Source organism: Grammomys surdaster, unplaced genomic scaffold, assembly GCF_004785775.1.
Source record: "Grammomys surdaster isolate TR1022 unplaced genomic scaffold, NIH_TR_1.0 208, whole genome shotgun sequence".
NCBI classification, from domain to species: domain Eukaryota; kingdom Metazoa; phylum Chordata; class Mammalia; order Rodentia; family Muridae; genus Grammomys; species Grammomys surdaster.
The window spans coordinates 7,298,549-7,325,737 of record NW_021604653.1 but is presented as its reverse complement, the minus strand read 5'-3'; the positions used below and the strand labels follow the sequence as shown (position 1 = coordinate 7,325,737).

The 27,189-nt window shown below is 46.7% G+C and overlaps 1 protein-coding gene across 1 annotated transcript in view; it reads right to left on the bottom strand.

Annotated features, from left to right (window-relative positions):
• Positions 1-6,182: 6,182 nt before the first annotated feature.
• The window catches only part of Marco (macrophage receptor with collagenous structure), a 33,043-nt gene continuing 12,036 nt past the window's right edge, over positions 6,183-27,189 (bottom strand). The window contains exons 3-17 of the mRNA XM_028771527.1: positions 26,671-26,892; positions 26,237-26,272; positions 24,627-24,725; positions 23,466-23,510; positions 21,246-21,290; positions 20,851-20,958; positions 18,612-18,710; positions 17,546-17,581; positions 16,745-16,843; positions 16,596-16,658; positions 11,138-11,182; positions 9,474-9,572; positions 8,988-9,032; positions 8,177-8,353; positions 6,183-6,431 (exon numbers count right to left, since the gene is read on the bottom strand). Coding sequence (XP_028627360.1) covers positions 6,301-6,431; positions 8,177-8,353; positions 8,988-9,032; positions 9,474-9,572; positions 11,138-11,182; positions 16,596-16,658; positions 16,745-16,843; positions 17,546-17,581; positions 18,612-18,710; positions 20,851-20,958; positions 21,246-21,290; positions 23,466-23,510; positions 24,627-24,725; positions 26,237-26,272; positions 26,671-26,892 — 1,349 coding nt within the window. The 3' untranslated portion in view covers positions 6,183-6,300. The remainder of the gene's footprint in view (positions 6,432-8,176; positions 8,354-8,987; positions 9,033-9,473; positions 9,573-11,137; positions 11,183-16,595; positions 16,659-16,744; positions 16,844-17,545; positions 17,582-18,611; positions 18,711-20,850; positions 20,959-21,245; positions 21,291-23,465; positions 23,511-24,626; positions 24,726-26,236; positions 26,273-26,670; positions 26,893-27,189) is intronic.

The window sequence follows — 27,189 nt, the reverse complement described above, 5'->3', positions numbered from 1 at the left end:
GATAGATAGATAGATAGATAGATAGATAGATAGATAGATAGATAGATTTTTCTATGTGTAAAGGTATAACTTGCCCTTAAAGTTGAGAAGTGTACACGAGGAAAGGACTATGGTATCTTGTATATGTTTCTCAAGGGATCTTCATGGGAGCCAGCAGAGCCTTTGCTTTACTGTTTTGCTGAGGGCCCTGTTCTCCCTTTTATCTGGTAGCTTGGCTATCTCCTATCTAGCTAGCTGAAATTCCTCCTGTTTATCCACTCCTCCTGATCCTGAGAGCCCTGACTTCTCCACATTAACTGTAAGATTTGTTTTTAACCCAATGAAAGGACCTAGTTAAACCATTTGTCATTAGCAGGAGGAAACTGGCTGGGAAGAGAAAGGACGTCCCCCACCTCCTCACCCTCCCCCCACTCCAGTACGCCCTGCTATCACCAGGAGCCAATGTTGGAGCAGTTGGGATTTGAGTCTGGCCCTGACTGGCTGGAGCTGTCCACACAGATCATTCAGACTCTCCTCAACCACCTGAAGAAGTCACATCTTCCTGCCCAAAGTTCATACCTGAAGCAGAGACATGAGAAGTGGACACACTAAAGAGGGAGCTGAACTTGACATTCAGAGTCAACCTTGGTTTCAGATCAGCTTCCGCCTGATTGGCAGCTCACTGTGTGGTTGTGGACCAATAACCTCATCATTCTGAGGTTTTGTGCTTGGGACTGGAGACTCTCATAGGATGATTCTGAGGAATTCATATGTGCACAGAAGCCCTGTTCACGGTGCTTAGTATCAGTAAATGGCTGTTTCCCTCACTGCCGTTTTCTATGCCATCTGTCCCGGTAACTATAGAACCCAGGGAGGAAAAGTTAAGGAGGGAGTTTGTGAAAACCTGTCTTGGATACAGATGCAGGTGTGTTTTTCTTCCTAAGTGGGAGATCTACAGCCCAATAGTGCCTCCAGAAGAGCCTTTGTGGGAGTCTTGCCTCTCCTCTCAGGTTGGATGCCTGAGGGTGAGCTGCAGGGAGACCCAGGCCAGTGCCTGGAGACTGAATGCGGCCTGCAGTGCCCCCTCGTGCTCAAAAAGTGAAGGCGACCTTTGCTCGCTCCCTGCTGCTGGGAGAACAGCAGACTCAGGGTGATGTTTGAAGAAGCCATAACCTGTAACTACACTTTCCTGGACTGTTTCACAGTTAACAGTCTGAGATCACTACATTCTCACCCTACATGAGAACACACACACACACACACACACACACACACACACACACACACACACAGAGGCTGGAGAGTAGGCGGCACAGGTAAACACATCAGGAGATGCAAGATGCAAATAGCCAGGTCAGGGAGCCACTAAAGAGATGGAAAGAAAATAGAAATAAGATTCTGGTTAAATTCAATGATGAGTCCTTGGGACAGAACTAAACTGCTGTATCAGGGCTCAGGATCTGAGGTTTGATTGAGCAGTGAATGGCCTGACTAGGTGCCCAGAGAGGCAGAGAGAGCAGGTAGGACATGAAGGTGCAGCCAGGAATCTTCTCCAGGGCACTTCACCATGGCAACCATGTGAGCTCAGACTCTCCCTAGCTCTCCTCTTACTCTCCCTAGCTGTGGGGCTTGATATGACTCCCCATCTGTACAACGGCACCCTCAGCATCTTCCTTACAGGTTACTCGGCACACTGAAGGGGACAGTGTGAGTCTGACTACTGACACTTCCAATCAAGGCAGCAGAGAGTGCTCCTTCTCATCAACACCTGTCCCTCCCCAGTCTGCAGGGCTGCTGCCTTGCCTCTTGTCCTTTGAGAGCACACACCACAATCAGAGAACTCCCTGCTCCCAGCACCAGACCTACCAGAAACTGCATCTTTATTCATATTTTTGCCTTTGCTCTTACCAGTTGCCAAGAACCCTTTGGCTTTTAGCTCTTTCTCATAAGGACTCTACTTCTAAGAACTGGTGTCCTTTCTCTGTAATAATTGATCCCCCTCTTACTCATCGACACACAAGCAACACCCACTGTATCTTGTTATGAAACGCCAAGCCCTCCCTGCACCCCATCTACAGTCCCTCTCTGCTCCTCATCCAAGGGTTTTCAAGACCTTGTCCTGAGCTCTTCCCATCCTCCAAGGGGCCTCTCACCAACCACACACAGGAGACCCAGAGAAACCAGGACTGAGAGAATCTGCTTAGGAGGGGCAGGATTCTGGCCTCTCTGATGGTTCATCCTATACTATTAAGAGTTTTCTTGAACTATCTGTTTTTTGTACATATAAATGCATATATTTCTATTTATAGACATATATATTATGCTTATAAACATCAGAGCAGCCAACTACAAAACCATGAAAAAATAGTGTAAAATGGAAGAGGACTCTTGGTGGTAACACCTTTAATCCCAGCACTAAGGAGGCAGAGACAAGTAGATATTTGTGAGTTTAAAGCCAGCCTGGTCTACATAGCAAGTTCCAGGCTAGTAAGGGCTGTGTACTTTGTCTAAAACAACAACAACAACAACAACAACAACAACAACAACAAACCCCAAACATTAAACACTCACTAATAGAGAAAAGCAATACTAGTCCTAATATTAAAGACACGTGTATATGTGTGTACACATGTATGCCTGAATATGTGTGTGTGTGTGTGTGTGTGTGTGTGTGTGTGTTGTAAGCACATGCATGCATTTGTGTGCAGGGGCACTTTCCTTTGCTGGTATATGTGGTATGTGTGGAGGTCAGAGGTTGATACAGGAATGCTATTCCTCAGTCAGTCTCTTTCTTATTTGTTTTGAGACAGAGTCTGTTAGTGGTCCAGAAGCTCAGTGTTCCAGCTAGGCTGCTGGCTGCTAGACAGCTGACTCTGGAACCTCAGAGATCTCCTGACTCAGTCTCTCCCCGACCCCAGCTCTGGGGTGCAGGTTCACACTGCCATACTTACCTTTTCTTTTTGACATATATCTCCCCCATACATGTAGATATTGTAAATCATTCATTCACACACTTGCACATACCCATATGTGTCTATACACACATAACACACATATACCTGTGTATACACACACAGAGACACATGTGCACATGCATACACAGAGGCACAGAGACACACAGAGGATGCATGTGTACATGCACACATATAGACACACACACAAAGGGATGGATAAATACATGTGCATATGCACACAAATAAACACAAACACACACAAAGAGGTGGACATGTGAATGTGCACATGCACATATAAATGCAAACACACACAAAGGGGTGGACAGATGCATGCACGCATGCACATACAGACACACACACACACACACAAGGGTGGACAGATGCATGTGCACACACAGTGTGTATCATGCTGGGCACTAAGAAGATGATGCATTAAGCTACAGTTTCTGCTCTCAGAGCACTGAGGCAATGGCTAGTTTATCACAGTGTTGTCCAGCTGTAGGGAGCCACTTATTTCAAGTTTAGAGGAAAGGGGAGCCCCGAAGTTCAGGCCTGGTGGCTACACTCAACAAGGCAGAAGGAAATTCTTTGGACTGTAAAGTAAGCTCTAACTCAGGAGAAGTAGCAACGTAAATGTGAAAGATCAACAGGGACCTATAAAACACAACCACACTGTGTTTTTCTTGTACTGGTAGTTGATAGTCTTTGAAGGGACTTCGTTTTCAAGACACAGGGCCTCCTTTATCATAGGTTAGCTTTGAACTTACTATATAGCCAAGGAGGACTTCGGAGGTCGGGCCCTCCTGTCTCCACCTTCAGAGTGCTGAGCTCACAGTCAAGTCCCACCAAGTACAGGATTTATGTGCAGTATTTTTGTAGTATTGTCCATAAATTTATGCAGTATTGGGAATTGAACTCTGGACCTTGTGCATGCTAGCCAAGCATTCTACCAAATGAGCCACAACCTCTAGATTTCTAGACCACAGGTAATACCTGCTCCCTCCTCTAAACCAAGCACCAAACATATGTTTTCTTGACAGTTTGACACACACACCACACACACCACACACACACACACACACACACATTCATATTCTTATTGGCAGTTCTTTTACAGCAAATAAAGATGAGCACATATACATACGTGTGTGTATATAGTTACTAGCCTAAAGGCTCTTTGAAAAAAGATTTACTCATCTTTATATTGTGTGTATGGCCTGTGGTTTTCAGGCCCCTGTTAATCTGTTCACACTTAAATTGCCATTTTCCCTGAATTAGAACTTGGTTTTCAGCCTGAGGAATTCCCTTCTGCCCTTGTTAGATATAGCCACCAGGTTTGATCCTCAGGGTTACCGTGCATGCCCAAATATACACACTATGTATATTTGCCTGCATATGTCTGTGTATCACATGCATGCAGCACACATGGAGTCTAGAACAGGGCATTAGATGGCCTGGAAGTGGAGTTAAAGAGCCACCACTGGGAGTTGCTAGGAACTAGGAGATAGGAAAGGAAGAACAATAAGTTCTCAAAGCCACTGAGGTATCTCTCCAGCCTCCAGACTCTTTTTAGTGTGTGAATTGATGATTTGTATTCTTGGGACATGTCCTCTTGTCCCTCTGATTATCCCATTACAAAGGGGGACTGGAAAGTGTTTGAACAAATCCATGCATATTTCCACCTGCCTGCTGCCATGGACCTAGCATAACCTCATCAGGTGAGTTCTGTTTGTGTATGATATTATCAAAGATCTCTGAGCACTATTTCACTCATTAGCAGCAATGTACATCTCCCGAATGCTTCTGGAGTCTAATGTTGTACAAATGAAAAGGCATTCAGAATTCTGAGCATGGGATCTGGGTCCAGAGACTGAGATATGGGTGTATGGGCCACATCTGTGAGATGGAGGTGCTGGCGGCATGGAAGAGGACAGCATTACTGCTGTTCTGTGTCCTGTGCAAGCACAGCACAGCTAACCTGGGCAAGCCTCATAGGCACACGCTGAGCCTCAGACTCAGCACTGGGTTTTCCTCCTTCATGGAAGTGGGTTATGGAAAGTTATAGAGTGGAAGTCACTCCTTGGAGTGAGGGCCTGTTGATCATTTTCTAAAGGAGATACAATTCCAATTGGGTCTTAATATTTTCTAAAAGTTGAGATACAGTCTGATGTAACCCAGTCTAGGCTATACTGTGAAGTGCAGGGTGAGCTTGAACTCCCGACCTTGTACCACCACACTGAGTTTATGTGGTGCTTCGGATGAAACCCAGAGGTTTGTGTGTACTAGGCAGACATTCTACAAACTGAACAGACATAATTTAAAATAGCATTTTCTTTTCATTTACCATCTTAGGTTATTCTCCCGAGAAGGGAGGAATCATTAGCAACATTTTACAAATTGGGACACTGGGACCCAGTGACTTATTGAGTAGATGACAGTTTGTGTGTGTGTGTGTGTGTGTGTGTGTGTGTGCACATTTGCACTGAGTACAGGTGTCTGAAGAGGTCAGAAGAGAGTGTCAGATCCCCTAGAACTGGAGTAAGGAATGGTTGTGAACTGCCTAATGTGTGTCCCTTCACAAAAGCAGCCTATGCTCTTTACTGCTGAGCCACTTCTCCCACTTCTGATGATGTCTGTGGAGGCCAGAAGTGATATCCGAGACTCTGGCACTGGTGTTGCAGGTTGTTGTGAGCTGCCTGACATGGCGCTGGGCACAGAACCTAGCTAGGTCTTCGGTATGTCCAGTAAGTGCCTTGATCACTGAGCCATGTCTCCAGGTTTTACACTCAGGACCTCACACTAGTGCAGTAAGGACTTTCTTTCTTTTTTCCACGGACCCATCTTCTTTGTCCTCAGTAAGTTTTTTTCTGAGTTTCTGCTCTGACATTGGTCAAGGTGGGGTCTGGTAGGGTGGGGGATAGACAAAGCTCCTCACAGTTATGGAACTCAGAGTACCCTCAGACAGAAAGGGACAGTTCCTGTGACCTGGCACCATTTGTAAGCAGCAGATAGCCAGAGATAGGGCTGTGCACTGGTGATGGAGGGAGGGAATGATGGAACCCTAAAAGGTGATGAATGACTGAAGGGATGATCTAGACTGCCCATAGTAATGCTGACACGCTTCGGACTCATCTCCCCCTACCCCAGCTTATGAGGTCAAGGGCATATTTATGAGCCTAGCATGTGCATGCTGACTGGGCATGGCTAGAAAGCACAGGGGTGCTAGCTAAGGGACATTCAGCCACAACAGATCCCAAGTTGAGCTTTATTAATTTTCCCTCAATAGAGTTAGTGAGCCCACAGATCTCCATGTGAGTGGAGCCGGAAGACACCTGGGGACACACTGATGACCTCTCCAGCTTCCAAGTCAGCGGCATTCCACGCCTGCGTCTTCGTTGTGGTTGCAATTGTGAGAGCCCCAGGAGCTCTTCCTGCAGTCCCACAAACTTCTCTCTGTCCCCAGACAACTCACATCATCCAGCCAGATAGTCCCAGAGCCTGAGACAGAGAAACAGGAGAGCAAAGGGAGGGATGTTAAGGTAGAAGTTCAGGGTGGGTGACAGGCCACCTCCCAGCTGGCATGAAAGGCTCAGAGAGCTCTTACAATAGCTTGTAAAATATCTCTGGTTCCTCTCTGACCTCAACCACACAGTGAAAGCCTCATGCAAATATTTACTACTTAATCCACACAGTATGCGTGCACACACAGCCTTCCATTGGCTCCTCGTTAGCTCAGCGTCCTCCTGCTGTATCTATACTTCTGCAGGACCTCACACAGCCTCTGCCAGCCCCCTTCCCTCTGATAGGATCAAAGACAGAGCACTGGATTACACTCGGCTGTGCTCTAATGTTACTGACTATTCAAAGAGTTTTACAGCCCAGCTAAGTTCTATTGAGAGGCAAGTACAAAACCAGGAAAATGGCTCAGTGGGTAAGAATGCTTATTGTAAAATCATGAGAACTTGAGTTCGGATCTCCAGTACCCACATAAAAGGGCTGCCAGCCTAGCTCTGGGTTCAGTGAGAGAACTTGTCTCAAGGGAATAGGCAGAGAGTGGCCTCTGTGAGAGCTGCAGGTAGGTGCTTTGGGGTGGGGTGAAGCAGAGGACACCCAAGGAAAGGAGCAAGGGGAGATGGCTTTGTGCCCTGTTGTCCAGCCAGCGTCTTTGCCAGGGCAGGAGTAGTGGGTGTATAAACTGATTTCTAGTGTCCCACGGCAACTTCCCCAAATTGAATATAGTAAATATTGCCTTTATTTTTCTTTCTTCTCATTCTTTGCTTTTGTTTTTCTTGCGACAGAGCTCAACTATGTAGCCCAGGATGGCCTCAATGCTCCATCATAGTGTTTTAGCCTCCCAAAAGCTGGAGTAACAGATGCCTGCCACCAAGCCTAACTCCCTATGTACTCCTTAAAAGATCTTCACAGGGGCTGGGAAGATGGCTCAGTGGACAAATTGCTTCCCACTCAAGCAGGAAGCCTTGAGTCTGATTCCAGAATCCATGTAAGAAAACAAAAACAGGATATGGCAGTGTGTGCCTGTAATCTCAGTGCTTAGGGGGTGGAGACAGACAGCTCCCTGGTATTCCCTGGCCAGGCAGCACAATCAAGTTAGTAGTTCCAGTCTAGTGAGAGATCCTGTCTCATGAAAACAAGGACTGAGAAACATCTGAGGTGGTCTTCTGTCCTCCATAAACATGTGTACATACATGCATGCTAACCCACATGAACAGGCATGGACAGGTATGTACATGTACACATGCATGCACACACATGCACAGAGGTAGGGTGTATCTTTATGGCAAAGACCTCTGGCAGCTACTGATGTGGTTTGCCAGATGTGGAGTATCTGCCTTTGTTGTAGCTCCATCTTTTCCCTCTGCTCTCAACAGCCACACTTGTTCCCACTCCATAAATAACCTTGACCACATGACATCCTGACTCTAAGACCAGAAGGACAGTGAATAACCATGGCAGTGACCCAGAGACTTTTATAGCCTTTGCTGTCATTCCTGAGAATGTGACTATGTCCTTCTGACAGGTTGCTAAGCTAGAAAGAGACTAGTCCAAAGCCCAGAGTCGTGGAGCTGTACTCTACCCACTGCTAAGCTGCAGGACGTTCCAGTTTCTTGAATCAATGGTTTTCTTTAGCCAAAGCTGTGATACACCACTTCACCAAAGGCTGTCACTGTACCACTTTGAAATGTGCAGGAAAAAAAAAAATCCCTGGCTGTGGAGTCACTTACCACCTCCATAGCTGCTAAGTCCTTTTCCACTGGAGTAACCAAGCATGCGGCAGAAGACAGTGGCATCATTATTATCCCAACCATCATCACAAATTGTCCCCCAGTTATTGTTATAGTAAACTTCAGCGCGGCCTCTGCTGGTGCTACCCACGATCCGGACGACTTGGATGAATTCACCTGGATAAGAACATATGTGTGTAAGGTGAGGCAAGTGTTGGCCAGCATTGATGTACATTTTTCTGCTGCTCTTAGAAGTTCTACAGCTAGGAGGACAAGCAGGACCATGTCACCAGAGCTCTCAAACCCCCCCCCCCCTTCAGCACTAACTCTTTCTTGTGTACCGCTCTCCTGCATTCTGCCTTAGAGTGAACAAGGCACGGGGCAGATGCCTCTGTATAATGATGCCTTGCCATGTGTGGTGGAAAGGAAAAAAAGGAAGGGAGGGAGGGAGTAGAGGGAGAGACGAGGAAGAGAAATGATAAGAAAAAGAATGAAAGGAGGGAATGAGGAATGGTAGAGGTAAACATGGGGAGGAGGAAGAGATGGAACAGGGAGGAAGAAGAGATGGAAGGGGAGGAGGGAGAGATGGGAGCAGGAGGGAGCAGGAAGGAAGGGGATATGAACAAGGAGAGGCAGAAAAGATGAAGTGGAAAGGCAAGTAGGGGTGCTGCCTGGACCTCTGGCCACAAACTGGTTCAGGCTGGATGTAAAGAATGTTCTTGGGAAATAAGCCCCATCCACTAACACATTATTTTTGCAACACTGAATTGACTCTAAAAGATAAATAAAAGACAATAAAAGCATCAATTACCTTTTTGACCTTTTTCTCCCTTTTGTCCTTGCTGGCCAGAAGACCCTGTCATGAAGAGAAAACCCATGCACTTTGATCCAAGATCTTCCTCACCCCCTTTTTCCCCACATCAGAACACAGAGAGGGAGAAGGGGTCAGTTTCTCTCCTCCAGCTCTGCCTGTGACCTGGGATCTCTGGAGATAGCTATCTGTGCACCAGCGGTTGGGTAAGAGGAAGCAGGCTTCAGATATATCGAAAGGATGGGAGTTAGGCTAGTGAGAGATACTCGGTAAGCAACAAGGCTTATGGAAAGACCCATTTGGTTGTGGTGCTGCCTGAGGTGGTTGGAGCAGAGATGGGAAGGCTATGTGCATCCTGGGGAAACTTAATTATGCTTTTCCAATGTAATTCCTAGCATGTGACTTGGTGACTCAATAAAGACACCTCCAGCATCCTGGGTTCTCAAGACCCATAACCTTTAAGTCCATGTCAAAAGCAGCACCTACCTTTCATCCCAGGGTCTCCCTTCAGACCGGCTTGTCCAGGTTCTCCTTTGGGGCCTGGCAGCCCACGGCTTCCAGTGTCTCCCTTTCTGCCTACAAGGCCTAAGAGGAGATAGTTAGCAACATAGACGCCACACTTTGTTCCCTAGGAGGACACAAGGGCCTTTCTGACTAGTGGATGAGTGATCCTGGACTATCAGATCTCCCAGTAATGAGCTATGTGAGCATGTGGCCAAGGCTTTGGACCAGCTGGGGGCTCTTCTAGTTATCTTCTGGTCTCCCATCTTAATGCTACTGAGAATGCACAGGAAGACATGGCTGGAAGATTCCTTAGAAGATGAGATAATTATGTTTTAGTCTTTTGGTGATAATTTCTTAGAATGTTTCTAGGTTCCCATGTCTGATTAGGAAATTAAGATATAAGTAGTAGAATATGTGTGTAGCTCACATGGGAGAGAGAACACTCCAGAAGTCTGCCTGCATTCTGTTTTCGCACTTGCTTTGATGTAGGTATTGTCTGAGCACACCCTACTGATGTTCTTCTGTTGAGAGATGGAACCTCAGGCAAGGGTGTTAAAAGGGTATGGTCATGGTGGGTAGTCCTCCAGGCCATGTGGGGGTGCTATCTGCAGAAGAGAGCCTGGGATCCTGCTTCTCTGGCTTCCTGTCCTTCTGAGCTCTCACTGAAAGATGGTTCGGATGGAAAGATAGGATGGTGATTCCCATGTTCTCAGCTTGCTGGCTGGCTGAGTAAATTTCAGTCTGTTTAAAGATTCAGTTATAGCACTGGGGTGGGGGGCAGAAGCAGGAAGATCTCTATGAGTTTGAGGTCAACCTGCTCTACATAGCAAGTTTCTAGTCTAGCCAGGGCTACACAGTGAGACGATCTCAAAAAACAACCAACCTACCAAACCAAACTAAAGCAAACAAATAAGACTAGATTCAGTTCTTATCTTTGCTCATTGGAGTTTGTGGGGCTATGCCTCCATTATGACACCATCTGCCATGGGCTTTTCCCAAGGCTGAGTAAACCAGCACCATGCCCTTGATATTGCACTTCCTTATTTCTTTATAAAGTAGACTGCTTTGGATGTGATGAGGATAGTGATCATGAAGGAGGAGGAGGAGGAGAAGAGGAAGAAGAAAGAAGAAGAAGGAAGAGGAGAAGAAAGACTAGGAAGAAGAAGAAGAAGAAGAAGAGGAGGAGGAGGAGGAGGAGGAGGAGGAGGAGGAAGAAGAGGAAGAGGAGGAGAAGGAGGAAGAGAAAGAGGAGGAGGAACCCTAATGAGAAATAGCAGCAGGGGAGTGGAGAGACTTGGGAAGCCAGGAAGGATAAGACAAAGCAAGGCAGAGATAGGGAAGCCTTAAGCCCTAAGGGGACACGGGGTCCACCCAGTTCCTTTGGTGGTAGCATGGCCTGACACCACTGCATGTGCTGCCCACCCTCCTTGGGTTTTGACCCACTTTCTCTCCATTTTGGGATACTGAAGCCCTGCCATTTAACCCAGATCTTCTAGGGAAGGAATAGAGGCTTGTGTGACAAACCTCAGTCTCTGTCTAAATTCTGAGGGTAAGGTCACAGTGTTCAAAGCCAATGAGGCTTAGTTCCACGCACACAGGCCTCCCAGTCATCATCCTGAGAAATTAAAATGAAGCCAGCCCTTTACCTGGGACTCCTGATTCTCCTTTTGTGCCTTTCTGTCCTTGAATTCCTAAAATGGAAACAGGAAAGGGGGAGAGGATAATAAAACTTAGATATTAGACACTTTTAATCTTAGACAGCCTCTACCTTTGTCTGATTAATGCAGATGGAAGGGTACACCGGTTCTCTGTGATTGCTTCAAGCCTCATGATGGTGTGGAAGGGGAGACAGGCTGCAGACAGATGAAGATATGGGCGTGTTTCTGTGAAATGGTGATGACGTGCTGGGTGAAGGTCTGAGGTACGTAGATTCCTGATGCCCTGGCCAGCCTTCCCTGTCTGGGCACCAGTGACCTGATTTGACCTTGAATCCAACCCGTGTCCTTATTGTTTCATGAGATTTTCAGAAGAGAGATCAGAAATATTTTGTAAAGGAACATTTTGGTTCCAAGGGTTGTGCAGTGGCCACCCAGATCTTTGGAGGTTATCACCTGTAGTAGATGGGCCAATAATAATTTGTGTTTGTATTCGAGAGTGTAGAGGACAGGTGACAACCTTCACTGTCCTTCTACAGGCTCTGTCTATCTTGTCCTTTGAGACAGTGTCTCCCACTGGAGCCTAGAACTCTCAAAGAAGCTTAGGCTGGCTGGACAATGAACCCCCAGGGATCCTCTGTTTCTACCTCTCCAGCTCTAGGATTACAGGAGTACAACACCATGCCTGGCTAAGGTTTTAGTTCGTATTCCTGAGGATCAAACTTAGGCCCTCATGACAAGGCCAGCACCTATTAACTAGCTATTTGTTGAATTATTTGCTGTCTCTCCAGGATATATAAAGATCCACATGGCAAAGCAGTCTTATGTTCAGAAATGGAAAAATAAGAAAGCAATTATTTGTGGTTATTCCATTTGAGGTTAATATGAGAGGTACTTTCTCCTGCTCCTCTGTCTCGGGGTGGGGGGAAGGAGAGAGAGAGAGAGAGAGAGAGAGAGAGAGAGAGAGAGAGAGAGAGAGAGAGAGAACTCTCTTTCCATCTTGTGGAGCCTGAATATAAAACTTAGGATGTCTGGCTTGGCCTCAAACTAAGATACCCATGAACCATCTCACTGGCCCCTCTATCCTTGCTTCACTCTTCTCCTTTTCTTTCATTCATTCCTTTATGAATACAAACTTTTCATAGAAGACCCACTGTCTCCAGCACCCTTCAGGCGTCCCCATGGTAGGTCATGATCTGTTCCTTAGCACTTTAAGGGTTCATACTGATTTCTTTCAGATCAGTAGGAATCCCTTAGACAGTTCTGCAAACCTGAGGGAGTGCAAGCTTATTATGGGCCACTGAGAAAGAGTAGATGATAAAACAGCTGTTCATAGCCATCTGTGCCTGACAGGCTTCACGTTGGTGACATGGGTCAGTCTTACCACACCCTATGAGATCATCAGAAACTATGTAGGCCCATCACCTCCTTGCCATGGCCTGAGGAGAGTTCCTTCCTGACCTTCCCACCACTCTATTCTCAGAGTTCCCAGACCCCACATAGTGCCAGCAAGGGGATCAGAGGATCCTGGGTGACCTCTTGATGACCATTCTTGGGGTAAGGAATGAGAAAATTATGGGTCTGCTCCAATCCCTGACTGGCCAGAACACAGGGATTCAGCTTTGCTCTAACTCAGGCTGGCCACTGAGCCCCAGGGATCCTCAGTCTCCAACTTTCCAGTGTTGAGATTACAAAAAACAAGCTCAGCTTGCTTTCACATGAGTTCTGAGGATTGAACTCAGACCCTCAAGCACTTTACCAACCGAGTTATTTGTGTAGCCCAGCCTCATCCACTCCCCTGAGGATTCCTGCTGGTTTTCTGCTTCAGAGAGGAAGTGTACTGATGACACTCAGAGACATGAGTGGATCTATCCGTGATCCTAAAGGAGTGAACAGTACATCCTGGCTGTTCTCCAGACTTCAGCTTCGTTCCCCTAAGCTGTCTTTGTCCCATTGGTGTGCCCAGCTTGCTTCTTCCTGAAGTCTCCCTTAGCTTGGTCTGAACAACCTCTCAGGGGCTCTTCAGGCTCCCTCCCCTGCATGACACCACTGTCTAACTTCAATGTGTCTCAGAATCTACTGCCTGTGGTTTGTGTGGGGCTAGGAGGTGGTTCACTGGATAAGAACAATTCCTGTGCAAGCATCAGGACATGAGTATAAATCTACAACACCCATGTAACAGGCAGACATGGTTGTGCATGGCTGTGCTTGGCTGTGTATGGCTGTAACCCTGTGCTGGAGGATGAAGATAGGCAGCAAACTTCTTGCTCAATGACTGACTCTGTCTCAAAAAATAAAGCAGGAATTGATAGGCGGAATTATCTGACAAGCTCCTCTGGTGGCTTCTACACACGTGCGCACACACACACACACACACACAAGTGTGTACACAGAAACATCTTACCAGGTTCACTCAGAGATTAAGTGGGACTGGAGTGGGGACTCAGGAACACAGGTTTCTAATTTACTGGTCCAGGCTCCACTGAGGCAGCCCTAAGCAATGGTGGCTTTGATTTCTCCTAGATTACAGCCCATGTTACTCCAGATAGCAGATCAGGAAAAGCATATCTTTGGGCTCAGACAGTGGAAGAACTCTCAGACTCACTGTGCATTAGCAGCCAGTGGCAAAGAATCTAGCCTGTCTGAGCCTTTGCAATGTGCATGTACACATGGGTACGTATGTATGTGTGAGTGCCCACATGAAGCCCGAAGTTGATGTCAAATGTTTTCCTTAATGACATCCTCTTTATCAAGGCAGAGAGAGTCTCTGACTGAACCCAGAGCTCACCAGTTCAGGCTAGTGTAGCTAGCCAGCATGCCTTGGTCATCCCCTTTCTCTGTCTCCTGAGGGCTGGAACTGTAGGAGGCTTCTATGTCAGTCTGACTTTTACATGGATTATGGGGATTTGAACTCAGGTCCTCATGCTGTGTAACATACACTTTACAGACAAAGACATTTCCCAGCTCCATCTCTGCTTCCTGATTGTTAGGCATGGAAGATAAAACTCAAGTGGGGGTTGATAGATGAAGAGTATGATGATAAAGTTCAGAGCATAAGGCATAGCCCAGAGGCATATTTAACAGCAAACAGACCTCTCCTTGCTTATAATAACCCATAATAATGAAACCCAGGCCAAGCCAGTGTAATGTCATTCCTTTGTCTTCATCTGAATCAACTAGTTGTTTTATTGAGAGATTCATGATTTTATTTACAAAATGGGAAACCCATGGGTTTGAAAACCTGGATTGCTTTATCAAAACTGGATAATTGCCACAGAAGCACTGGCTTGGGGATTACCAGCCTCCTGACAGTGAGGATACAAAGGGATGCAGTCTTCAAACATGAGGATGACATTCAGATCCCATCTGCCACCAACCCCTCTGGATATTCATCCTGATAACCACCAAATCTAATCTGTGTGGCCACTCATTAGCCCACAGAATTCTGGGAAGTCCCTTCCATGAGAAGTTCACATAAGCCAACAGATGTTGTACCAAGGCAAGCTTTGGCCTTGGGTGAGCCACCAACTTAAGTGGTGATTATCATACATCATAAGTTGAATATATAATCCACTGAGTTTACATAGGGAGCTATACTTAATGGATGACCTATAGGACTGCACTGATGGTATTCACCATCTGGAGGATTAATGGGGTGTACACACACAGACACCACATAAAGATGCTCACCAGCTATATGAAGATCAATGAGCCACAGATTAAGATGTCTGTAATAAAATTGGCATGGGGTCTTGTGTGTGTGTGATTCTGTGTGTGCAGGTGCATGTATGTATGTGGGTTCTTGTGTATGAGTTGGTGTGGGGTCATGTGTGTGTGTACATGTATACATATGCACATGTACATGGTGGCTAGAGGACAACCTCAACTGTTGCTCCTCAGATGCTTCCCACCTTATGTTCTGTTATAGCATCTCTCACTCTTCTAAAACTTTCTGAGTAGGCTAGGCTGTCTGCCCCAGGGATCCACTCCTCTCCACCTCCATCAAACTGGGATTAAAAGCAAGTCTTCTGGTTTATTTTGACATGAGTTCTGGGGGGTTGATTTTAGGTCCTCAAGCTTGCTAGGCAATTTAATGCAATGAGCTATCTCTCTAACCCTGGTGAGGGAGCGTGAGCCTTGAGGGAATCAAAGAATGGAGAAAATGTAGCTTATCCCTTAACCACAGCTCCTAATTGCCTTCAGGAAAGAAACAAAGATCATATACTCAAGAGTTCAAGGCCTGCTAGGAGGTACTAATGCATGAGTGAGTGAGTGAGTGAGTGAGTGAGTGAGTGAGTCAGCCAACCTCTTGAAAAGTTGAAACAGGGATGGACCAGCCTTTTTGTGTGTTCATAGGGCACCCAGGTTGTTTGACCTTGCTCAACCTTATACTCTGGTAGAGGGAGGGGTCTGGGCAGAGGGTCCTTTGACATTCTTGAAGACAGGAGCCTAACCTTATGGCTCTGCTCTTCATCCTTACAGCACTCTCCACTGGTACTCCCATCTGCATGGGGCTCTCCAAATGGCATTTAGAGAGTCCACACTTGGAACATGCCTGCAGTCTGTCTGTGGCATTTGCCCATGAACTTATGGCAGTCTGCCCATCACCACAGTACCCAGTGCAGTGGCCTGAACTTTCTAGACCAGGTGAGCACAATGTAGAAGCTTGGATTTAGATATAAGACAGATTAGCTCAGGGTCTTATCAAGTGACCCACACTGACAAGAGGCCATGTGACACACACAAATCTGGCAAGTTGTTTATAACCCAGACCACAGAATAGAGTGACTCTGTGTTAGTCTATAGGACAGAGTAGAAAGACTCTGTTAATCTATAGGACAGGATAGAGGAACTCTCTCAGTCTAAACAACAGAATAGAGTAACTCTGTTAGTCTCTACAATGGAATAGTATGACTCTGTCAGTCTGTAGGGCAGAATAAAATGATCTATGTTAGTCCATACGACAGAATCTAGAAAAGATCATCTTTGTGATCCGACTTTCAAACAAACTCCCAGATCCACTGTGTATGGAGAGCTTCTGCTAGGCTGTACAACGCCTTGTAAACTAGCTTCCATGAGCTCCCTATGTAGGACCAGCATTTCATAAGAGAATGCAAAGGAAGAGTTTTTACCCTCTGTCCTAATCCTAGGTGCTGAGGTCACCACAGGTGAGCCCAGCTGGGACAAGGTTTCAGCTTCCCTTTGTGTTGCTCCAGATTTGGTCATGGCACTCAAGGCCCTCTAGGAACCGTGGACAGAAAAGAACAACCCAGGGAACTTGTGCTCAAGGGGTTATAATAGAAGAAACTATTTTCCTTTATCAGGAGCCTCTGAGGACAGAAGACAGGAGAATTTCTGCCTCTTGTGGGATGCTGGGAAGCAATCCTCCTTCCTGTCTTCCCACAGAACCCAGCAACCCCGCCTCCCACCCCACCGCACACTCACTTACCTGTGTCCCCCTTGCTTCCTTTTACACCTGCAACTCCTGGATTCCCAGCAACCCCTGGGGGTCCTAGAAGACAGACACCACATGAGCATAAGGATTGGAATGGGCATATGCTGGGATATCATTCCCAGTGTAGGGATCAAGGGCCTCACCTGTTGGCCCAGGAGGGCCAGTGTGTCCTGGCTCACCCTTGGCACCTGAAGGTCCTGGTGCACCCAGAGGGCCTGGAACACCGGGCATTCCAGGTTTTCCTGAAAGGTTAGTGGTGATGGCAGAGTTAGAGGGTCAGTGGTACAAGGGCAGGCTCCCCATCCTCCATGACATACACTTCCTAACACCAGTCATCCGTCATCATTAGGATTCATCTACTGCTGTATGGATGGAAGAGAAACAATGCCTTAAGCTCCATCTCCTCCATCACAGCCATGGAATTTAAGATGGTGGACAGATTGAGAACTTCGAGTGGGACTATCCAGCTCTGCACCTCAGCATCCCAGGAGGTAGACATATAAAGACGGTTTTCATTAAAGTCTGCCCTCTTCTACCAATTGACCATTTGTTTAAAGGAACAGTCAGGTTCCTAAACCTCTGGAGTGCTTTGGGTTAGCACTATGATGAGATGAAACCTGGCATAGTGGTACTGTACTGAGACCCCAGCATTTGGGGGCTGGAGGCAGGAGAATAAGATGTTTAAAATCATCTTTAGATAAATATGAGGTTTAGGCTAGCCTGGGATACATGAGACCCTGTCAGAACAAAAGAAGAAAAGAAAAAGAAGAAGAAGAAATGGAAGAAAGGAAAAGAGGAAGGAAAAAGAAAGGGAGGGAGGGAGGGACGGAGAGAGGGAAGGAGGAAGAGAGGAAGAAGGAAGGAAGAAAGATAATTGGCAACTTTCCCCACTTGATTCTTCCTGGAGACTACAACCAATCTGCCCAGACGCCCACAGCTCCTACCTTGATCACCTTTGGCTCCAGGAGATCCAGGCAAACCTGCAATGGATGTGACTCTTAAGAATGTTGTCACTAGCCTGACTGCATAGGGGTTGATGTCAAAAGTAACCCCTCTCCAGGAAAAAGACATTGGGACGGGTATGGCCCTCATGCCTCACTAGACAACGACAGGGGGACTGGAGCCATTACAAGGTCCCCTTCAAGTACTGGAGGTCAGGCCTCTATCCCTGCCTTTGCAAGATTAGAATTGCCACAACCCTTCTATACTTAGAGAAGGGAGGAGATGTCAGGGGCAGCCCTGCTTACACACTGAAGGCCTAAAATCAGCCATAGGCCTAAAATCAGCAATAGGCCTGTCATACATGTATACTAACACCAAGTCTTGGATATCAGTGGAAAAATGTTGAAAGAGATGGCTATAAGCTAATGTAAACAGGCAGCTTTTGTGGAAATTTACCAGCCTGAGTAGTCATAGACCTTGTAAATAGGTAGCCTTGGCAGACAATACCAACTTAGATAAGGACAAGCAAGTCACAGGCAGAGTCATAGTGACTTGTCCCCTGAACCTTCACCCAGCCGATACCCGGTTCTGAAAGATATCTGTATTCCCCCTGAACACCCACACTCCATTGTCATTCCCTTCCCCACATCCTGCCTTTCTGTGTTTATAACCCCTGTGTGAATGAATTAGGATTTGAAAAAAAATAAATTATTTAAAAAAAAAAGAAAAAAAAGCAGACACAGAAATTCTTAACTATGCATTAACAAATTTAATCCAACATATAGAAAAACTATATATTAAAACAAAATAGAATTTATTTCTTGTATACTAATCTGCCTAAATATTTGAAAGGAAATCAATAAAATACACAATGGTAAATGATTAAATAAGCAAATCATATGTCATTTGTTGTAATAAAAATGACAAAATATTCATTAAAGCAGAACAGGAGACGCATTGGAAAAGAAAATCAAAAAAAAAAAAAAATGTTATCAACTCTTACTGGCTCAGCTACCAGAGAGAACAGCAGTGCCTTCAGGTCTGTGTCCCAACAGTGCAAACTCTCACCTGGTAGGCCTGGTTTTCCAGCATCGCCTTTAGGTCCCTGGGCTCCAGGGGATCCCATGACCCCCATGTCACCCTTCATGCCCATGTCCCCTTTGCTTCCTGTAACAAACAAAAGAGAAATCAAGGTTGGACATAGGAGGAGGGTAAAATAGCCCTACCTAGGCATTTCCTATCTCACCCAAATTCCAAAATAGAATGCCCTGTGCCCACTGGGGAAGATCTAGTCATAGCCCTCCAGGAAGGAGCTCCTTCCCCAGAGACAGGATACAGACTTATGACAGATTAGTCAGATAACCAAACACCAGAAACTGTTGAGTTCCCAGGACCCCAGTCAGAACTCTTACCAAGAGGAGAAGAATCATAGCCTGGGGTCATCCAGTACTTTGGGGGCTCATTTTACTGTCTACATTATGGGGATTATCTTTCCTAGCCTCTCTGTCAGAAATCTGAATATTCTAGAAAGCATCTCCCGGATTCTGAGAATAGCAAAGGTCATCAGGAGAGAGAAAAACAATGCAGTAATTTCTGTGCCCGCCGGCGGTGCAGACACGGGCTTCCCTGGCACCCAAGATTTCAAAATTTCCACTTGTCATCAGCATTCCAGACTCATCCAGCCAGTCCTCTTCTGAGTCCTCTGTCTCTTCCTCCTCCCTTCCCTTAGTACCTGGTGCATATCAATTGAGGGCAGCCTCCTTCCTGAAGGGCAGGCCAGCTGGGGAGTGGCTGCACAGTGGGCTTGCTTGGTATTAGCTACTCCGAGTGACACTAAGGTCACACTGTCGACTGGGTGTGGACACTCAGCTCTGTTCCCAGTGGGACCAACATGGGATGAAGGTCTTAAAGAGGATTGTCACCCCAAAGCAACCTTTTCTGCTTTCTACTAGAAAGCTGGCAGAAATTTTACTAAAAGGAACGTATGGCTCTACTCTCTAATATTGAAGTGTGCTGTTTTTTTTTTTTATGTGTATACCTATTTATGGTCAAGTGTGTGGGTGAACATTTATGTATGGGCATTCATGGACATGAGTTTGAAGTCAGAGGACCTCAGGTGTTGTTCCTCAGTCGCTATGTACTTGGTCTTGGTTTTGAGGTGGGAAACTTGCTTTGGAACTCAACAGGCAGGCTGTCCAGTCAGTCTCAGGTATCTGCCTGTCTCTGCCTCCCTGGCACTGGGATTACAAGCCAGTGTGACCACTCCAAGCCTTTCTACACAGGTTCTGGGATCAAACTTGTGACATACTCAAGTAAGTTACCAAATGAGTCATGTCTCCAGCCTTCTGTTCTGTTATTTTTGACAAGGGCTTGGGAGAGGACTTAGGGACCGTGCCAGATTTCGTCCAGTGAATTCAGAATGGAGACATGATTAATTAGTGAGTGACCCTGAAGAGGACAGCAAGAGCAAGAACCAGCCTCTCTGGGTCCAAGTGAGTTAGGCTAGTTCAATACTTGGAGGGAGGCTACTCCATTCAAGATATAAAGAATGGATGCTTCCTGGAACCAGGAAGGTGGCTCCATGGGTAAAGTGCCTGCTGAATAAGCCTGAGGTACTGAGTTTGAATCCTAGCATGCATACAAAAAGCCAGGCATGGTATAGAATTACACATGCTTATAATTCTAGAGCACAAAAGGACACAGCAAGGGATCCCCAGGGCTCACTGCTCAGCCAGTAAGTGAGCTCCAGGTTCATTGAGAGACCTACCTCAAGAAACAACCCATAATGAGAATATATTGTATAAAAAACTATTTTAAATAAAAATAAACCAGCAGCAATGCATGTGCAATCGTGTGTACATGCATACACACCATATACCACACATACAATTAAAAAGGGTGGCAATTTCCTGACAGGACACCAAATGCTAATAGAGAACGGAGTTCCATTCTGGAGGACACCACTATGGTGTCCTCATTCATGAGTTCAAACAGTTCATGAAACCCGTCTAGAAGGTTCTCGTCACACAGAAATAAAAATGTATGGGAGACAGAGAAGCCAAATACCTTGCACTTTAAAAAAAAATCTTTGTATAATATTCATAACCACACTATAACTCACAAACATGAATGATTATGTATCAATTGAAATTAAGTCATTTTCAAAAGAATTGGAGTACAGTTGAGCCTTCTCTTAAACAGCTTGACATGTAGTTTTTGAGCCAAGCCCTGTTTTCAGCCAGAACAAAAAGACTTTCTGCTTCCTCAGGCTTCACTGTGAATGCTAACACCCCAACACAACCCTTACCTGGAAGACCTAGGTCCCCTTTGTCTCCCTTGGTGCCATATTCCCCCTTGGGGCCAGTGAGACCTTTGTCACCTTTGCTGCCCTTCTCTCCTTGAGGTCCTGGAGCACCTGTGATAAGAACGGAGGTGAGTGCCATTGTCCAACTGAGGACAGGCTCCTGGGGATAGAAGCAGAGTGAGAGGGAAGGGATCTCCAGGGAAGATCTAGGGTACCCATTCATTTGCTCATCTCTTTGGTGGTCTTGGTGAGCTCTTTGAAGACTTGTGGGGAAAAGGAGAATAGGAAGCCATTCACCCTCAGAGCCAGGGCAGGGCTGTAGAGAGAGCTTATGGGGACAGTTGCCCCATGGGGATTGACAATGCATTGGTTATCCCAGAAGAGGAAGCCTAAGTTACCGGCTGCTCCTTGCTTCCCTGGTGCACCCGTGAGTCCCTGGAGGCCTGTGAAATGAGAGGAAGGACTCAGTCACTGTGGTTGGTTTCTTTAGTTAGCTGACATTCTGGGGGCCCCAAGGTACCCAATCATAAGATCCCTCTACTCTATACACAAATGCACAAGCAAACATATGCAGCAGAGTCCCAGGCAGGCCCACATGGAAGTGACTTTTTCCAAAGGCTTGGGCTAGTGCATAGCTGTGGAAGAAAGCTCTAGAACAGGCAATCGGGTGGTAATTATGGCTGCCTCTCCAAGCATGGTAGATGATCTTGGAAAAGACACCTCAGTGTTGCTTGCCACAATATGCTCATCTGTAAAATGGGGCTGGTGATGGCTAGACCCTTCTGCAGGTGCCTCACTAGAGCATGAGGAGAAATGGAGAGATCCCAGAAGGTGGATGAGAAAGGAAGGGGAAGAGAGGCTGCCAGGCAAGCTGTGAAGAAAGGCCTGCTAGGATGCCTGAGCTGTTCTGGGCTATGCTCTCCATCAAAGACACTTCACCCTCCCATTAGGTTTATGGGTTCCAGAAGCATGGGGGGAGTGTTGGGGGGTTAGTAAGATTGCCCAGCTTTCTCCTGCTCTCTGCGGGTGCCTGTTGGAGCCACAAGAAGAGTAAGACCTCAGACTGTGCTTCTACGAATGGGTTGAGCCTGTCCTTCTAGGTGGCCTAGTTGGCTGCCATCTCTGGAATCTGGGGAACCTACTTCAAGACTCTCACTTTCTGAGTTGCAAGAGGGCAGACTAGATCCCCTCTAAGTGGCCCGCCTGCTGTGTGAGTGTGAGGCCATTTGTGCATAGGCCGTGTGAGTATCTGCAGGTACACAAGCGTTAGTGTGAGGATGCTGTGTGAAAGTGTGAGCACTGGAGTCTGTGCAGAAGCCTTACGTGTGTGCATGTGTGTGAGCACCTGAGAGCGAGGCTGCATGTGTGCATAAATGTGTGCTCATGCGTGTGCATGAGTGTGTGAGTGTGTATTTCCAAGACTGTGCATTGTGAGAATGTGTGTGTGCCAGAATGTGTGTTCATACATGCACATGAGTGCATGAATGTATAGTGTGAGTATTTGTGTGAGCATACACATGTGTCTATACCTGTGCACAAATGTGTGGCCCTGTGTGTGGAGTGAGTGTAAGGATGCATGCATGTGCAGGCGCCAGTGTTCATATGTGTGCATGAGTGAATGTCGGGCTCTGTGTGTGTGTTTGTGTGTGTGTGTCATATGAGTGTGAAGACATAATGGTGTGTGTAGACATGTGTTTGTAAATGAATGTGTGTGTGTGTGTGTGTGTGTGCACATGGTGATGCAGTGGGTGAGGGTATGAGTGTCTATGCATGCTTCTCCTTGCCACACTGTAATCTTCCTTTCTGATTTTAAAGCCTTTTGGAAGAACCCCTGCCTTGACATAGAACAATGGGTTCCCAGGGATCCTATTAACTGCCTACCTAATGGAGCCAGTTCCTAGAAGTAGCTTTCTCTGCTCAGCTGACCGCTTTGTGGCTGCTGGAGCTTTCTGGAGGGGCAAGCCTGCTGGCTTGTTTACTTCCCCTTTTATCTAGACCAGCTGGCTCTGCTCCTGGCTGTTAAAAGGTCTTAGATTCTGCATCATTCTACTGCAGCAGACTGAACCATGGGGTACTGGGGGAACTCCATACTACAGCTCAGAGGTGAGCCTAGGCTTTTGTCTCCTGAGAGACAGACAGACGGGGGTGGGGGGGAGGGAGATAGAGAAAGAGAAAGAGGAAGAGGAAGAGGAAGAGGAAGAGAAAGAGAAAGAGAGACAAAGAGAGAGACAGACGGACAATGTATAACATGAACACAAAAGTCTTAGCTTCGTTTTATGTATAAAAAAACTGAGGTACACAGAGGTGAGGGCGGCAAGATCACAAAGGCAGGTTCAGCCCCCATTGGACCATGGAGCTGCACTTTTCCCTAAGGGCTCATAGGTTTGCAGTCCTCGGCAGAGAAGGTTCAACTGTGATGTCCACACCCTATCATCTGCCTGACTGAGGCACCATTGAGCAATACTACCATCTGTGGACTCCCCCCTCACCTCTGAGTCCACCCCAGGTATCATACAACCTACCTCCCCTTGTGTAGGCTCACCCCACAGGGTTTAGACTCTGGTGTGGGTCCTTGTCCCTGAGAAAGCCCACTGTGTGTTCCTGTGACACCTACTCACCTGCCTCTCCCTTGCTGCCTGGTGGGCCCTGGGGTCCTTGGACACCTGGAGATGTTAGAGTTAAAATGTGAGGTCAGGAACCCATGGGAAGATAATAGAACTTGCAGCTGGCTGGATGATGCAGACAAGTTGAGCAGTTAAGAGGAAGGTCAGGACTGGGAAAACCAGAGCCAACTCAGCTGGTCTCAGCAGGACCTGGGTCACCTTCCCCAAATCTTTCCTTAAAGTTCATACACAAGACACCACTGCCCTTTCCCCTAATGAACTTCTCAACGCTCCAAGTAAGTACACCTTCAAATGCATTTCTACAGCTAATTGCAACAGAGTGCATTGTGGGTACACCTCCACCCTCAGTGCTGGGAGAAGGTTCAGCAGTTAAGATGCTCTTGCAGAGGACCTGAGTTCAGTTCCTAGCATCTGTGTTGGGCACAAATGCCTGTAACCACAACTCCAATGAATTCATCTGGCTTCTTCAGCCCTGCCCTCACATCCTTTCCCAGACATTCTTACGTGTCGTCAGAAAAACAGAACTTAAGAGACCAATAAAAACTGTTTTCTAAAGTAAGCCTCTACCTAGCTCAGGAAAAGGAATGCCCTGAAGCGTCCGGGGAGACAAAAGGAGAAATGATGGACAGGAGATAAATCCAGACGTAGGCATGGGCTGGCTGCTGGTGCCCACAGTTGAGCAATGTTCTACTAGGGCCGGCTGCTGATGTCCATGGCTGGGATAGCACTCTACTCTTGGGGGTGTACTTCATTTTTCCCCCTGAAACATATTGTCTATGTGGTTTTTTTTTGTGTGAGAGAGTGTATATGTCACATGTGGGGGCTGCTGAGTCTTCTGGAGCTGGTTACAGGTAGTTGTGAGCCACTCAACATGGATGGTGTGAGCCAACCCTGGGTCCTCTGCAAGAGCAGCCACCACTCTTAACTGCTGAGCCTTCTCTCCAGAGCCCCTCTCTCTTTTCTTGCTTGATAAAAATAACCTTTGGCACCTCCACTCTGCCTGTCTCCCAGTGTGATTTCTTCTTCCTGCCATGACTGGGATCAGAGGGAATCTAGGAGACATCTCCCCAATCATGAGAGAGGGAAGAAAAGATTCAGAGTGTAGCTTAGGGGAGAAAGGGAAAAAAACACAGGATCAGAAGGCAGAGACCGTACCTGGGGTTCCATCACGACCCGCAGACCCCTTTTCTCCCTTCTCAGAAGGTGGCCCAGGCAGGCCAGGGCTTCCAGGGGCACCTGGGTCCCCTTTTGGACCTGGAAGATAAAGAAGAGCAGAGGCAACAGCCGGCAGAGCAATAGTGGATGATAATGCATTCACTCAGTCTCTAAAGGCAGGCTAGCCCATGAGCCTTCAAGGGCAGGTGAGCCTATGAAGGAAACAAAAGATCTAGGGTGATACCAAGAAGCATATGGTCTGGAAGACACCGAAGAAATGAAAAAGAATTGTATAGATGGTGTCTCAGGGGGCTCAGCCACAAAGATGTGGCTTCAAGTACCAGTTCAAGGTTGGCTGAAATGCTGTGTCACCTCTCCGTGTCAGGAAGCCTATGTCTCTGGGCAGACATACTTACTGCTTGTAACAGCTGCCTATACCTGAGGCAGAGCAAGGACTTTTGAACTCTGTGCTTTTCCCCTGTCCCGAGTAGCCATCAGATGAGACTTTGTGGGCCTTGACCAAGCTGGGCAAACCATGAAGTACGGGAGCAAGATGGTAGAGTAGGAGGTGGAAGTCTGGGCTTCTCAGTGCTGGCTCCCAGCAGCACTGCTTAGGTCTTGTAAACGGGAGCCGCAGTTCCCAGAAATGAGCCACACTATGGTAAGATTTTACAAGTCTGATGAGCAATTAAAATGTGCATGATTATGGAGAGTTGGAATGCTGCAAGTCCAGAGCTAAATTATTGTAGATTATCTTTAGCCTCTTAATAGCCATTTGTTAATCATCTCTGTGTTTTGTTTAACATCCTCATGACTATTAGGTAAAATCCATCTGGAATGGATTAATAGACCCCTGAGCATCTGTCAACCCGAAGACTAAGAATGTCATCAGATAGCATCTGAGGCCTAATGTGGTATTTTTCTGTTTTGTCTTAACCTACCTGCTTGATATTCCCAGCACTGTATTTTTAAAAGTACCTTGATTTATAATTTTCTTTTGTTCTGTTACTATCAAAATTCCAGGAAACCTATCAAACCAAAACAGGGTTTGTAAGGTAACCTGAGTCCATCCATTTACCTGGGCTATAGCCATTTATATTTAGTTTCAGAACAAATAATCTCTTTATCGCTTTGAGGTGAGAGTTATGTCAACAGCACATAGCACTGTTGTCATTACAGCCTTCTGGGAGAGCCAAGCCTAACACCTGAGATGTGAGGCCTGAACCAACACCAAGCTAGTCAAAAGCACTTAATAGGAGTGCTTCTGGGAGACAAAGAATGTTCTGGAAGTCTGGGACACTTGGGCAAGATGGAAGGAAGAGATAGAAGATAGGTTATGACCACATACTATCCTAGGAAGATGGCAACATTTGTAAGTTGGAGGGAGAAGGCAATCATTTGGCTCAGGGCAAGACAGAGGTCCCAAGCTGGGTGTCCTCACTTTGACAAGGGTAGAGAGGTTTGTCCTGTGAAGGAGGCAGCAAATCGACTGACTAGATCATTGGAAGGTGAGCTGAATTTAGAAAATACATAGAAGGCTCCCAGCTAAGGAGCCTTCCAGCAAAGGTTCTAAGGAGGGGCAGAGTGGGTCAGACCAGAAGTGAACCTACCTGGGGAACCTCGTTCACCTTTAATCTGGAACAACTCTGTAAAGGAAGGAGAGAAGGTTGCAGACTGAGCCAGAGAGTAGAGTGAAGCTTGAGTTTGCTCCTGTGTCCCACAGAGAGCTCACGGACTATACATTGGAAAACTGGGATCCCCATGGGTCTTCTAGGCCTTGTTATTGTTATTTGCACAATAACACCTGAATTTGTTCAGAAAAGTAAGCTTAGAGAGACCAGGAACCTGATCCCCTGGAAGTTGAGGAAGTACCAAAATACTCAGATAGCTGCCCTACACCAGCTTTGCCCTAAACCCATCTGTGTTGGTCAAAATGGCTATTTTGCAGGCTGGACCTGTAGCTCAGTTGGTAGGGTGCTCATCCAGCATGCATGAAAACCCTGGGCTTCATCCTCAGCACCACAGAAACTGAGTGTGGTGGTACCTGGATTTTGAGTGAGGTTGTTGACCTGCTGACGTAGTTGCTCTTGGCTGGTGTGGACCCAGCTAAGCTGGGCCTGCAAGGCTTGCAGCCCTTGTGCTCCTGGTACCAGGTGTGTTTTGGGACTTGCCCACTGCAGCAAGAATCGTGGCCTGTCCTCAGCAGCTAGTGTTCCATTGCCACAGCACATCTCTAGGATCTGGAACTGTGCCTGCAGATTGAGAACTGGAACCCAAAGCATCATTTAGGGGCCTCAGTGAAGCCTGAGACACTGAGGCATGTTCCTGATAGACTGTGTAACGTGTACACATCTTCTATAGGACATGGAGTTTCAAACACAAATTCTGCGCATTGTCATTGTGGGGAAACGGAAACAGGATGGACACCCCACAGTAGCCATCTGGTCAAGTCCATGCCAGAAAGAGACTCTGTTTCAAAATGGACAATGCATATAAAATGGCTTTCATATGCACACACCACACACACACACACACACACACACACACACACACACACACACAC